At 35.6% G+C, this 15,682-nt stretch overlaps 1 protein-coding gene across 3 annotated transcripts; it reads left to right on the top strand.

Annotated features, from left to right (window-relative positions):
* Positions 1-102: 102 nt before the first annotated feature.
* Positions 103-14,311, top strand: LOC100796497 (bromodomain and WD repeat-containing protein 3). 3 transcript variants are annotated; one of them, XM_006574468.4, is made up of 26 exons: positions 106-353; positions 474-551; positions 1,027-1,393; positions 1,918-2,072; positions 2,715-2,954; positions 3,255-3,364; positions 3,458-3,535; positions 3,611-3,711; positions 4,763-4,854; positions 5,248-5,378; positions 5,499-5,602; positions 5,683-5,760; positions 5,889-5,967; positions 6,133-6,301; positions 7,790-7,860; positions 7,980-8,060; positions 8,157-8,227; positions 9,989-10,085; positions 10,170-10,232; positions 10,340-10,394; positions 10,473-10,855; positions 10,924-11,732; positions 11,842-12,832; positions 12,998-13,552; positions 13,692-13,750; positions 13,914-14,311. In XM_006574468.4, exons 3-26 carry the CDS (start codon positions 1,041-1,043, stop codon positions 14,113-14,115), a joined length of 5,127 nt encoding a protein of 1,708 aa, XP_006574531.1. In that variant the 5' UTR covers positions 106-353; positions 474-551; positions 1,027-1,040; the 3' UTR covers positions 14,116-14,311. The 3 variants fall into 3 exon arrangements, with proteins under 3 accessions (XP_006574533.1, XP_006574531.1, XP_006574532.1); XM_006574469.4 differs by having other exon boundaries at positions 10,170-10,229; XM_006574470.4 differs by lacking the exons at positions 13,692-13,750; positions 13,914-14,311 and having other exon boundaries at positions 103-353; positions 13,041-13,168.
* The last annotated feature ends 1,371 nt before the right edge of the window (positions 14,312-15,682 follow it).

Raw genomic sequence — 15,682 nt, forward strand, 5'->3', positions numbered from 1 at the left:
TTTAAAAAATAATTATTCTTTGAAAACAAATCAAAACAAACAAGACTTAGGAGTGTATTGGTCATTTCGAGTATAAGATCCCAGAGGAGCACCCAATCCGAAATCTCGAAATCTTATTAGCTGCCCCAAACGCCAGATTTTTGTAACCTTTGCAGTCTTTGGCAATTTTTACTTTTCTAGCATAGTTAAACGTATTTTGACAAAATAATATTTATAAAATCCTTAAAATATAAGTCCCTTGAAATTGATCCAGCTCCCTCCCCTCCCTCCCCGGCTCCGTGGCGGAGATATACCGCAAAAGAAGTGCAAGACCTAATAAATCCACTTGCACCAGATCCATGGCAACACAAAAGGTCAGTGATTAAATTTCTCGCCGTTTTTGGATTCATTCATTCCTTACCCCCTAAACCCCTTTTCTCGAGAACAGTGCTGAATTTCACAGCGTAAATAAATATAACGCCTTTCGGTTTCAGATTCTGTCCTCATTCTTCATGCGCCTTTGAAGTGCAACCCCCCTCCTTTCAGCTGCTGCAACCTCAACCGTTTTCGAGGTCCTTCTTTCGTTTTTTCACTTACTTTTCTTTGTTTTATTCACTTAACTGTTGCTCGCTTTGTTTTATGATTATTATTCCTCCAAAGCGTCGTCGTCTTGCAACTTGCAAATTGCCAGTAACATTTTAATCTTAGCTTCCACTGATTGTTCAATTCGGAACTGACCTATCCTCGTTTAGGTTTTCCCTCATTCAATTAATTAATAACTCTCTCTATTGCCATGCACTTGTTTAGGTTTTGATTTTCATTCAATTTAGATTTAGATTGGTAATGGACCATATTTATTGTTAATCGAAGGTTTGTGTTTTATGATGTGATGATGTCATGTTGTTAATCTAAAGCTTGTTGTATGCTGTGGTGCTGTCATAATGCACACTATATGTTTGTTGCTGATTTTCAAGGATTGATTTTGAAAATTTTGGCATAATAATAATTAGGACAATTTATGCACTGTAGTTTGTTTCTTTGTTGCAGGGTGTTTTCAGAACATGGATTCGAGGAAGGGCAAAGCTTCTGTTTCTGCATCTTCACTGAGTGCTGCACCTTTGAGTGTTTCAAATAAGGTGGATCAGATGGTGTCGCCCCCTAGGGATGTGAGAGCTGTTGAGACTGATGTGGATATAGACCTTAGGGAAATTTACTTTTTAATCATGCACTTTTTGTCTGTCGGGCCATGCCATAGGACTTTTCTAAATTTCAAGGAGGAACTTTTAGAGCATCAGCTTCTACCTAGAAGATATCATGCTTGGTTTTCAAGAAGTGGTGAACCCAGTGGGGATGATGCGGATGAAGATGATGATGGCATCTCTTTACCTTTAGATTACAGCAATCTAGTGGGCAGGTATTTTTGCTTTATATATGCCCTCTGATTTGGTTTTGTACTAATTATTACTATATGTAAGGTTGGAGTTTTATGCTTAACTTTTCAATCAGCATTTATTATATCTGAGTGGTTGACAGTTGACGACTACTCTCAATCAGATGGGCTATCAACGCCCTTGGCCTTTAAGTGCATGTAACTGACTTAACATTTAAAAAAGGGTAGCTGTACTCCATGCTCAATGCTAATATACTTAAATATTTATTGTTATTAATATTTATTTGGAGTTTAGTGTAGGGAATGCTTTTTTTAAATAAAAAATAAAAAAGGAAAATAATTTATGATGGAAGTGTATGATTAACTTTGGTAGAGATATCTTGACTATCTTCATTTAAAGATTACTTGCAAATAGCTGATGCTTCATATTTTAATCCAAATATTTATTGTTATCTGGTTTGAAACACTTCTCTCTTAAGTTAGTAATAACTGTTTTTTTGATATTATCTGTAAAGGCTTAATTATTGTTCATTTTGTGTAACTACAAGGTATCCTCACATAACTAAGGATCATTTGGTGAAGCTTCTGAAGCAATTGATGCTGAGTACGGTCAATCCTTTGCATGGAAAACTTGAAGGAAGTAGTCCTAATGCAGCTGATGTTCCTACTTTACTTGGATATGGTTCATTTTCGCTTCTTAATGGTACGTGATAAGCTATAATAATCTTTTTTTCTTGATGATCATTCAAGCTAAGATCACAAGTTATTAACTCAAACTGAAAAAATGTTTATAATCTTAGGCTATTATATGAATTTAATGAATTAGCAATCTGTAAATATCTATTAAAGATTTTCTTTTCTTAGTTTTGTGGTATATTCTCAAAGGGATGATTAACATGTCAGGGCTTGCTTTAAGTTACTAGGTTTAGAACGGTTATATATAAAACCTTGTTTTAGTTTATGCTTTGTTAGAATTGGTAATTGGATATATGAACCTCCCAAAATTATATTTTCTTCTATAAGTACACAGTTTACAGTTGTTATCATTGGTCTGTTCCAAGACTGGTACTGGCATATACAATGCCATCATTGTGTGGAAGGTAGTAATGAGCATGTGTAAAAAGGGGTCCAAGATTCTAAATGTTTAAACACTTGATTAGGTTGTTGTCTTTGGTTTAAAAATTTTCCTAGTCTTCCCTTTTGACAAATGTAGTACTTGTCTGAAGCTTCTACTGGCAAATTTGCATTTAAATATGTCTGGAAGTTGATATAGTTGACCATGCCCCCAACATTAACCACAAAAGAATGGGATATTTACTCTATTTTCATTCCTGTGAATGCACAGTTGATAGAAAAACAGCTGACAAACTGGTGAAGCCCCCTCCACTTTACATGCGTTGGCCACATATGAAGGCTAATCAGGTTCAGGGGCTAAGTTTAAGGGAGATTGGAGGTGGTTTTACTAAGCACCATCGTTCTCCATCCATTCGCAGTGCATGTTATGCAATCGCCAAACCATCTACTATGGTGCAAAAGATGCAAAATATTAAAAAGCTAAGGGGGCACCGTGTGGCTGTCTATTGTGGTATGAATTACTCATCTTCTAAACTTGCTATTAATATGGTGGCTTTATGCCATTCTCTGAGTTCATGTTCAGTTATTCTCACAAAAGTCATTAATTAGATGTGAGTCACATTACACCAATAAAAGCTGAATCCAATGCCTTTTCATTTTAAGTGTTGCTCTCTCTTCTTAGAGTTTCCTTATGAAGTGAAATGTTGATTTATTAACAATTAATAATTCCCACTTAGATGCATATAAATAATTACTATAATAGTTGTACTTATGGTTGATAGATTTAAAAAAAAATGATTTTATCTTGCAGCCATATTTGATGGATCCGGGAGATATGTTATTAGTGGTTCAGATGATCGTCTTGTCAAGATTTGGTCTATGGAAACTGCATTTTGCTTAGCTAGTTGCCGTGGACATGAAGTGAGTCAAGAATATAGTCTATGGAAGTAACTTTGATAAGTTTGTTTTCCTTTTAATATTATTTAATCTTATGTTGTCATTATTAAACTGAAGGGTGATATTACTGATTTGGCTGTAAGCTCAAACAATGCTTTGGTGGCATCTGCTTCAAATGATTTTGTCATTCGAGTTGTAAGTAGTAGAGCTTAATTTTTTGTTCTGTCCTGCAAACCTTGTGCAACTAAGTTGACATTTGCTTCACAACAGTGGCGCTTACCAGATGGGATGCCGATATCAGTTTTGCGGGGACATACTGGAGCAGTTAATACTATTACATTTAGTCCCAGTGTCATATACCAGCTACTATCGTAAGTTTAAGAGTTGTTGTGTCCTATTGTTGCCTCTGTATATGCTTTCCTAGTGATTCTTGTGACTCACAAGGGATAAGTCTTGACGCTAATCTATTTATTTCATTCATAATAATTGAATTGTAAAAAATTTGCTTTGCTCATGACCTGTGTCATATAAAAATCTCAAGTATTTTTTATTTGTAAAACCAAGTTTTTTTATTTGGGTATACATACTATATCTGTAAAACTAAACTTTAATATTGTAATAAAACTTATATTATGAATTTAATATACTCCGTTGCATGCCATTGGATCACCTTGCACCATTCCAATGGCCTACAAAGCACCAGCTATGTGACAAGCATATTTTATAATTATATTCTTTTGCAAATTAATTATTTATTTTAATATAAATTCAAATATTCTTAGTCCTTTTTTTAGAATATATGGAAAATATTCAATAGCTTATCACATTTAAATCTTCTTATCTTCTAGGATCCTTATTCTTAGGTAATTTATCTTATTTTTTGAGAGTTATTTGTTCTTTAGGATTAAGAGTCTAGTATTACTATAAATAAGGGATGTTCATTATCAAATTTAAACCCATAACATATGAAGAAAATATTGTTCTGTCTTTCTTCTCAATTCATTTCCTCAATATCTAAAACTAAATCATTTCAACATGGTATCAAAGTGGTACCATCCTCTGTGACCTATCTTGTATTGCTTTGCTGTCAAGTTCTGTAAAATCAGGAGCTATACTTTATTTCCATGTATTCTCTTACCAACTAATCATCTATTGTGCTGTATCCTCATTCCGGCAAGTTTAGATCTCCCTTTCTCGTCATTACTGCTGCTGCTCTGTTTTGGCCTTTGTCTAGATCTGTGCTCACACCTGCAACTCCAGACCTCTGTTTTTTTTTTTGAAGGGGGGGGGGGGGGGTATTCTAGTCAGTTGAGTGTAATCTATGCCCCAGACCAGAAAAATATTAATTTCTTCATTCTATTACACACGTATACATCATTCTAGTGTTCTTAATCTAACTTTTATGACTTATGAAATATGTAGGTCATCAGATGATGGAACTTGTAGAATATGGGATGCGAGAAATTCACACAATCCACGAATATATGTACCTCGACCTCCAGATGCTATAAATGGTCAGATAATTGCTTCTATTTCTGTTAACAGATCAGTCCTGGAACTGGTAGTGGTTTGAGTTTGGCAGTTTTACCATAATAAATTTGATATGGTGGTACAATCTATATTCAATTTTTGTGTTGGATCAATTAGATTCTATTAAAATCTAAATCCAATATAAAAATGAAAAAATCTTTTTACATTTCAACATGTTTTTTAAATGAATACTACACTTAGAACAATGAATGGAGTTATCAAATCTAGTTCAAACCAAAACTATGCAAGTTTGGACATACAAATTGATGACTTGTTACTTAAACATTCCAAATCAGAAGTCTTTGACTTGTTGACTGCCATAATTACTTTTTTTGTTATTAGGTTGTTCTTGATTGAGGAATTATAAACTTTTTCAGGGAAGGGCAATGCTCCACCAGCTAGTTTGCCATCCTCAAGTAATGTTCAACAAAGCTATCAAGTACTTTGTTGTGCATATAATGCAAATGGAACTGTTTTTGTTACTGGTAGCTCTGATACTTATGCCAGGGTAGGTTTTCTGATGTACTCTTTGCATATTTTCTATTTTCTTCCATTAATACAATTAGTCTTTTCTTATTTAAATATCGCATCTATTCATATATGTTGAGAAAATTACTGCTATTTGCAGGTGTGGAGTGCTTTGAAGCCCAACACTGATGACGCAGAACAACCAATACACGAGATGGATTTATTATCTGGCCACGAGAATGATGTTAATTATGTGCAGTTTAGGTTAGCCATCCTGGTTAGATCTACACTTATTTAATTTTATTTTGTAAGGATCCTTATTGTCTTTTCTACTCTGCATGCAGCGGTTGCTCTGTGGCTTCAAAAATTTTGACATCTGACCCCTGGAAAGAAGAAAATACTTTGAAGTTCCGAAATTTCTGGTATATCCTAATGTTTCTTTTCTGTAATTTTTTCCTACTCTTGTTTAGTTTTATTAATGTAACAAGTGTACCCTGCACTCATTACTAAATGTGTTGCATACTGATGTCATATAATTTGTGTATTTCAGGTATTGTCATGATAACATAGTTACCTGCTCTCGTGATGGTAGTGCAATTATATGGGTTCCCAGATCACGTAAATCTCATGTGAGCTCCTTTAAATAAGATTGCCATTGAACTTTGGTCTATTTTTATTCTTGAAGACATTTTCTTTTCCATAATTATTTTGGGCATCTTTGTGGCATGTTCAGTTTCATTTTTTCCCCATGCTTACCATATGAAATATGTTGAAGTTTTCCTCTTCTATTCCAGGGAAAAGTAGGACGCTGGACTCGTGCATATCATTTAAAAGTGCCACCACCGCCTCTGCCTCCCCAACCTCCACGAGGTGGTCCAAGGCAGAGATTTCTACCTACACCTCGTGGTGTCAATATGATTATATGGAGCCTGGACAATCGCTTTGTGCTTGCAGCTATTATGGGTAATCTACTTGCTAACCCTTTGTTGTATGAAAATAGGGGGAGAGGAAATAATGTTGGTAGTTTGGTTGAACGGAAATAGAGTGGAAATAGGGTGGGGCCCACTAGTACTTTTCCACTCTATTGCTCACTTATTTCCATTCATCTTCTATCTTGTTATTTCTTCTCTATTTCTCTTCTACCAAACACCTTTAAATTACATTTTATTCCTCATCTATTTCCATTAACCTTTTCTATTTCCATTCACTCTATTTCTTTCCGCTATACCAAACGGACCCTAAAGAAATAATGGAGCAGGGAAATTTATACCAACATATTATACAGATTTTTGCATACTTAGTATATTAAATTGATGGTATCCAAATCAGTCAAGGTGGTATAAAAGTTTTATTTATTTATTATTATTACAATTTGATTATCTCTTTTCTCTGACGTTATTTGTTCCTTATCCTTTACTGACCTTTCTTAAAGTAAATCACAATCACTCATTATGTTCCAGATCTGTTGTATTAATTTCTAACTCTTTGATATGATAACTTACTAGAATGACATAGTATAATTGTTTCGACCTCAAGTTTGCTACATTGTTAGACTCATTGCATCTGAGATATTGTCAGCTTTTGCTCACATTGGCCTCACTATTTTATCCTTAAAAGGCGTCTTTGATGCCCACCATGGGGCTCAAACCCACAACCACAAGAAACCTGAGGCCTACACAAGAACCAAATCGGATAATATCTTGAATATGGTGATCCTAATGATGCAATACACCTGAGGTTGGAGCAATAATAGAATGTTCAAAGGATCCTATGTGTATAATCCATTGTTTGAAAATCGATTTTCCTATAACTAAATTTGTCGGGGAGAATGCATAATTTCTACTTGGTACTACCACCTGCTGCTGTTACATACATCACTATTGGCTCAACATGGGTCCTGGTTTAGTATGCAATTTATATTTCATTATTCTCCATATGGAGTAAAGAATATTGGTTTAGCATGCAATTGATTTTTTATTATCCCCATATGGAGTAGAGACTATGATTTTTGCTGTTTCATATATCACTAAGTGTTATATTGCCTCAACATGGATCCTGGTTTAGGACACAATTGATATTTTATTATCCCCATATGGAGTAGAGAATATGTTAGGTGTCTGTTGAAACTTATGAGCGAATCTGTTCCTAGTCTTGCAATTTAGGGAGAGTGGTTAGTTTTTTGTTATGGGATTGGGCTTGAGAACATTATCTAAAATGCCTAAGGCAATTTGAACTTGTGCACCTCTTGCTTATATGATATCCCCCGTACTTGTCTCATATACAACCAATGCGGGACTTCGTATTTTCCAATATTATCTCATGAATATTATATTGTCATGATAATACATCTTTATTCATTTGACTTTGCATTCATTCACCACTTTGTGATCCATTCCCTACTCTTCTATAGGTAATCAATTTTAACTGAGTACTTGTCTTTTCATCTTGAAGATTGCAGAATATGTGTTTGGAATGCAGTTGATGGCAGCTTAGTGCACTCTTTGACTGGTCATACTGAATCTGTAAGACCTATCATCTGTCTTTTACTGGGTTCAGTTCTAGCCTCTTATTATTTTTCTATCTTGATTTGGATTTTTACAGTTCTTTCATGACTAAATGCTGAGTTTTCAATGGTTGGCAGTCTTATGTTTTGGATGTTCACCCTTTCAACCCTCGAATAGCTATGAGTGCTGGGTATGACGGACGAACCATTGTGTGGGATGTAAGCTTCTTTTCTTTTGGGTCCTTAAATCTTAATGTTTAAATGTTCTTCTCAAAACAGATTAATTTATGTCTTTCTGGTATATTCTTTTTCCAGATATGGGAGGGCATACCTATTCGGACATATGAAATTGGACGTTTTAAGTTGGTTGATGGGAAGTTTTCTCCGTAAGTGTCTCATAGAATAATCGTCTTGAAAGGATTTTTTTTTTGTTTTGTTTGTTTTTGCGTAGTTTTTCATTTAATTTTTCCCATTGTTACATTTATTGTTTTTCCTTCTTTATAGGTTTTGTTTTGTTCCACACTTTGGTAATACTTTGTGAATGTCTTTGGTAATACTTGTGTTTGGCAAAGAAACTTATTAGACATAAAGAGATTAGGTAGCTACCAACTTTAGAGCTATGTAATCCCTTTTAACCGATAATAGACTTGAGCGAACATTTAGAGAATGTGTATTGGATTCTGAAAAATGAATTGAGTTACAATGAGTATGGGATCAACTATTTATAGCTGTACAGACAAAGAACCTCAAAGCTAACTACTTGTAATAACTGAGAGGTCGTTACTGAGTACTGCTGTCAAATAACTAACTGATAACTACAACAACAAAATGACACCCAAGTTGGTTACAGAGTAAACTATACTCTAATACCCCCACGAGCTCATGAGGGGTTAGAAACCAGAGAAGAGCCAACCAGTCTGTGCTTTGCCCTTGGAGCAGTAAACCTAGTGGGAGAGAGCCTTTGTTAAAATATCTGCACACTGATCAGAGGCAGGAACATGCGCAACCTGCAGTTGCTTGCTTATCACCTAAGAGATCCAGTTCCATGTGCTTGGTCCTTCCTAGCATGTAGAATTGGGTTGTGAGCAAGAGCTACATGCTCATACTGTCGCATAGAATCTTAGGAACAGTATGGGGAACTTGCAGTTTAGATATTAATGTTTGAATGCTGTTGCAAGAAATAACCTTCTGAATTCTGAGCGAGCAGCCACATTCTGTCTCTTAGACCATCAAGAGACTAGATTAGACCCAAGAAAAATAGAGGCACTAGAAGTAGATCTCCTATCATCAAAGTAAGAAGCCCAACCTGCACCACAGTAGGCTTGAAGAGCCAAAGGAGTGTTAGATTTTGCAAGATGTAGGTGAAGGTCCCAGGTCCCAAGAAACAGTACCTTAAAGATACCTAAGTATCCTTTTCACTACCGTCCAGTGCTGTTCCAGAGGTTGAGACATGAGTTGACATTTTTGTTGACAGAGAAACTGATCTCAGGCCTAGTAATGGATTGGCTATTGACAGAGAAACTACTGATAAGGCCTTTTGGTATGGCACCCACAACAAACTTGTATAGGCTAGCATCAAGGAGTGTTGGATTTTGCAGGATGTAGGTGAAGTGAAGGCCCCAAGAAACAGTACCTAAGGTACCCAAGTATTAAACTTAATTTATTGTCCACCACTATGTCACAGTGGCATTTGCTTTAAAGCGAAACCCAATGGTAAGGACTTAGGAATGACATTATATCTAACTTTTTTTAAAAGGCCTGTAATTGCCTCCTTCCATTTGGATAATTCTGAATCTTGTCATATGGACAATAGTTCTCTGTTCTATATTCAATCTGACTGACATATTTTTACTTTGTTAGTAATGTAATTGTCTGAATCCATGTCAACACTAAGATACCATTGTCAAGTTTGTACATTATTCATTTTAAGCTATGAGTTTATGCCTGTTGCTTTGTGTCTTGATGTGGAACATCTGTAGGCTGTATACCTACCTTGCTGATCATGAGTGCTCCATGTCACATATGCCTACCTTGGTGATCATGAGGGTTCCATGTCACATATGAACTATGTCATCTTTTATCCATCTTAGATGAATCAGGATCTCTGACGGTGTGTAATTTGTTAAAATATTGTGTGTTCATTTTAGGGACGGAACATCAATTGTGCTTTCAGATGATGTTGGCCAAATATATTTTCTGAACACAGGTCAAGGCGAGTCCCAGAAAGATGCAAAATATGATCAGGTGGTCAAATATTTCAATATTGATATTGATATTAACTTCATAGCAAGTAAATTTATATGTCTATCTTGTTGATTTTTCTGGCAGTTTTTTCTTGGTGATTATCGACCCCTTATTCAGGATACTCAGGGATATGTTCTTGATCAGGTTGTGAGTAGTCATTGTGCCCCTGTACTTTGTTGATTGTCATCTTGATTGACTTGACAAGATTGTTGAATTTTCAATGTGTTAGCTAACCTATGTGACATCTGATGCAGGAGACTCAACTTCCACCACACCGAAGAAACATTCAGGAACCTCTATGTGATTCTAGTATGTTATGGCTCTTATTCTGAAATTCTTGTATTAATAGGATGCAAATTTCTCTTACAATAATTATTTCATTACCAGGTATGCTGCCATATCCAGAACCTTATCAGAGTCAATTTCAGCAACGTCGACTTGGTGCTCTTGGCATTGAATGGCGTCCTTCATTGATAAAATATGCTGTTGGTCCAGATTTTACTGTTGGTCAGGACTACCCAGTGGTACCTTTGGTAGATTTGGAAGTAATGGTTGAGCCACAACCAGAGTTCTTAGATGCCATGTTCTGGGAGCCAGAATATGACATTATTGTAAGCGATGATGCTGACTCTGAATACAATGCAAATGAGGATAGTTCTAGTGCAGCCGGGCAAGGGAGTGTTATCTCTTCTAGTGATCTAGAATATAGTGATGACTCTAGTAATAGGGACGGCCTTCGAAGATCAAGAAGGAAAAAACATAATGTTGGAGTAAGTGTCTTCTTTTTTGTTGAACAATCGTTAATTACAAGTTGTTATCTAACCATAATGTGTCTCAGGTTGAGGTAATGACTTCCTCTGGAAGGCGTGTAAGGAAAAGGAATTTGGATGAGTGTAATGGTAATACTTCTGGAAGTAACAGACTCCGCAAGAAATCCAAGGGCAGCTCAAAAGCCTCAAAAAGGAAATCTTCCATAGCTAAGACATTGAGACCCCAGCGAATTGCTGCACATAATGCTCGTAGTATGTTCTCTCAAATTGATGAAACATCTACTGATGGGGAAGATAATGATTCTGATGAAGAAGCATCAGACAGTTTCCAAGATCCTGATGATCTTAGTGAATCTGAGAGGGAAATGGATAATAAACATCTTGAAATTAAAAAGCCCCTTTTAGAAAAGTTTGCAACTGTGTCCAAGCCTCCTGCATTCTCTGAGTCCCTGGTAAATGTTGAAACTAGACCGAGACTGGTTGTTAAGTTTTCACTTCGTGATTCTAAGAAGAATGTGCCCACTGAGGACACAAGACTAGCTTGTGAGACTCAGGATAATATGGTATCCCAGTCTTCTAGACCTCAACCTGAAGAAAGTGATCAAAAAACTTTTCCAGACACAAAATCGTTGGACCCTGCATTATCTTCTATGGTTGCAACTAATGCTGAACTTCCCCAAAGCCTCAACGGAAATGAAAATGATGATAAAGAACAAACTGAAAATGCTACAAATAATCTGTATGCATTCAGATATGTTGAGGCAAACACAGATCAGTGCAGAAAGATGAAGACACACACACATGAACTTTCAAGATCAGGGGATGCTTTGCTGACTGATGCTGAAATTGATGACCTTCTTGAACACAATGCTAATGGGTATGTAAAGCCTGAGATGAATCTCAGAAAAAGGTTTATGATACCGCTTCCTTTTATTTATCTGGTAATCTCTTCAGAATCCAATGCTTTTTCCTACTATGTTTTGCAGGAGATCAGAACATGTGATTGGCAAGTTAGAGACTGTCGGGAGTATGGTTAATACAGAGCTGACTGATTTTGAAGATGCACCTAAATTTTCATCGCTTGAACCTTCATTGTTTGGCAATCCTCAGCCAAATGCTGATGGCTCCTTGACATCTGGTTATGATAAGTTCAATGAAGGTGATAAAGGCCAGTCTGGATCTGACAAATGTGCAGAGGACACACTAGAAAACAATGAAGTTGTTCACTCAAGCCATTGCCATGACCTCAAAATGAAAGCACCTGTGAAATCAACCAAGTTAGTTATTAAAAAGAAACAAATTTCAGCAGACACTGAAGGTCCTTGCAAACTGAAAATTGTTAGTTCTAAGGCAGATTCAAGCTGTGCTAGAGGTATTGGGATATCTGAAAATTCCTCCTCTATGGGGCCTAATCTAGTCACAGAAGTACCAGAAGGTGAAGATGACAGAAAATTTAGTTCTCCACAGCTACTGCATTCATATTCTGACAAGAGAAGTTATGATCACTTCCATAAAAGGGACAAGTCATATAAAGGGAAAGTCAATCAAGATGGTTTTGAATCTTTTGATTGTGATATGGGAGAACATACTTCTGTTTTCAGCAACCAACATGGTTTAGGAATTGGTTTGTCTGATGTTACAAGTGATCCTATGCGTCAAACACGGTTTATAAGGATGAAGACAACTTCTGAGGAGCCAAGCACTTCAAACAGAAGAATTAAAATTCGACAGGGTCAAAGTTCCAGGGGAAAATCTGATCGGGAAGACTCTTCTACCAGAATGTCAGATCAACTTCATCGAAGAATAAGGACAGCCAGACACAGGAATGGTGAATATATTGCCAATGATTCTGGTACTTTAACTCGAAGGGTGTCAAATCACCATGTCAAAAAATTGTCATGGCTGATGTTGTCAGAGCCTGAAGAGGGTTACCGATATATTCCTCAACTTGGTGATGAAGTTGTGTACTTAAGACAGGTAGTATATTTTATGAATTTTTTTCTTTATGGTTTGTAATACTTCATAGTTTGTTTTGGAAGTCAAGTTTCCCTAATCTGTATCCTAGTTTATGTTCTTATCCTTATTTGATTGTTTGTTTAATCCGTTTCTAAATTCATCTTCTTGAGCTTATTTGATTGGCAGGGCCATCAAGAGTACATAAAGTCATATTCATTATCTGAATCAGGTCCATGGAGATCATTTACAGGGCTAGGTGCTTCTGAAATTTGCAAGGTTGAAGAACTTGAGTATGCAGAGCTACCAGGCTCTGGGGATAGCTGTTGTAAACTTAAACTTAGATTTCTAGATCCTTCTTCGTGTGTGCATGGCAAATCGTTTAAATTAACTCTACCTGAATTGATTAACTTCACTGATTTTGTTATTGAGAAAACATGGTATGATACTGCCATGAAGAGAAATTGGTCTTCAAGAGATAAATGCATGGTCTGGTGGAGAAATGAAGATGGGAAAGGTGGAAGTTGGTGGGATGGTCGAATTATTCAAGTGCAGGCCAAATCTGATGACTTCCCAGAGAGTCCTTGGGAAAGGTATCGGGTCCAGTACAAGACTGATCCCACCGAGAATCATCTGCATAGTCCGTGGGAACTATATGATTCTGAGATGCTATGGGAGCATCCCCACATTGATCATGAGATCAGAGATAAGCTGCTTTCCTATTTCACCAAATTAGACCGCAGGGTAAGTAGATATGAAGTTTCATTAACCTAGTTTGTTCTGTCACTTAATTAGGCTTATACTTGCAAGTTGCAATATTCTGATTTGATTTAAAGGGGGAGAGATGGAACGTTTCTCATTGTTTTTATTTCCCTCAATCCAGGAGAGGTTTGATATCCAAGCACTGAACCAAGTAGCTGAGAAATTAGAGTTTGCAAACAGGTACTAAAATGAAAAGCAGAGAGGACTGATATGCCTGTGATTTTTTATACAGACCTGTTCTAGAAATTTCCAGTCCTTGAAACTAAGTAAACAAAATGTAAAAATGTCAGAGACAGCGACTAGTTAAATGTGTGACTTTAATATCTTTGGATTTGTATTACAGGTTTCCTGCCCCATTCTATCCTGAACTAATTCAATCAAGGTTGAAGAATGACTACTATCGGAGTGTGGAAGGTGTCAACCATGATATAATGATAATGTTATCAAATGCGGAAGAATATTTTAAAATTACAAAGAATGTTCAGCTGGTGGGCAAGATCAGGAGAATATCAGAATGGTTTAGAAGGAAACTTGAAAGGATATAGAAAGCTCAAATTGGATTTTATAGGTTTCTTTTAACATTGTTTTTCATTCTTTAATCCAATTTTGGAGAATTAGTTGGTGGGTAATTTGGTTTTATAAAATGAAGGTGGTCATAGGTGGTTGTGGTGGTAAATATCAGCTGTCACATGTGTATATATACAAACTCATCCTTGTTAATTCAATTGTCGTTATGAGGCATCTTCAGCTTCTTTATATTTGAATATTTTGTTGGTTTTGCCTTGGCCTCCACTAAAGCTGAGTTTAAGTTTCAATAGAAAGTAGTGTATCGTTTCCTAGAAAGCAATAAAATCTTCCATTCCCTACCTGTCAGTTGTCAGTGTATTCAGGTTTATTGTCAGAAAAGAATTTGTATTCGAGAACTTTCATATTGCAACTTTAATTGGACACAGGAGCAATTCAAATAGGATAAAGTGCATCATTCTACATGAATTGGCTTAATCTGCGCAAAGAACCATACAATGACTCACGTGGATGAGCAACCAAAAGTAGAAGCTGCCCTTGCACAGCAATTACGATATCTCAATATCGTTTCCTAGAAAGCTACAGTAGGAACGGGATTCCCCTGCTGCTAGGGAGTTCTTGCATTTACTTACGCATTCAGATAATTGAAACAGTTGGATGAAGATGAGATTATATATGTTTGAGATGTGAATTGTCTGATCGTTATCCAAATGGTGCTGATTTATTGTGTGAATATAGGGAATTTACTTACATGTGGCATTGGTTCTGGTGGTTTGGCCAATAATAATGGGTCAAAAAATATTGAATGCAGATGTAGGGGGAGGGTTCCGAAGAATATAATAACCTCCAATTTTTTTAGATTGAGCATCTTTTATTTATGATTGTTTAGATTGAGTATCTATAATAACCATTGAAATTACAACTAATTGAACTGCAATTGATGTATTCGTCTTTGCAGCTTTAATGCCTTTTAGCTTGTTGGTTTCACTATCACAGAGCTACTCCATTATTAGTTTGGTTTCAAAGATGTAGAATCTATAACATGGCTCCTAGGGTTGGGTCTCTTTCTTGAACAGGAAATCAAATACAGGTATATTTATCAATTAACCAATTTTTAAATTTCATTTAATATAAGAAATATTGTTGCCTTTGTAGTAGGATGACATGTGAATAAATTTATGATTAATGAAAAAAATGAGTTTGAAATATTTTTAAAATATTAAATTTTAATAATACGAATTTTCCACATTCATAATTGAGAATAAATCAGGATAATTATAATTTTTTTAACTACTTTCGTAATTGATTATAAATAATTAATTTCTTTTAGGAATTTTATTTTTTTTAATGCGGAATTTTATTCTCAAGTAAGAATAACTCTCAGTAGTTTGGTGCAAATTAACTACATCATGAATCACACACAAGAATAATTCCACAAGACATTTCAAATACTTTTTAGTTTTTTTATTAGCTGGTTTGATTGTTGGGTAAATAATTTTTTTTAATTTCAAATACTTTTTAGTTTTTTTTATTAGTTGGTTTGATTGTTTGGTAAATAATTTTTTTTAATAGTTTCTTAATAGTTTT

This window comes from Glycine max, chromosome 2, assembly GCF_000004515.6.
Source record: "Glycine max cultivar Williams 82 chromosome 2, Glycine_max_v4.0, whole genome shotgun sequence".
NCBI classification, from domain to species: domain Eukaryota; kingdom Viridiplantae; phylum Streptophyta; class Magnoliopsida; order Fabales; family Fabaceae; genus Glycine; species Glycine max.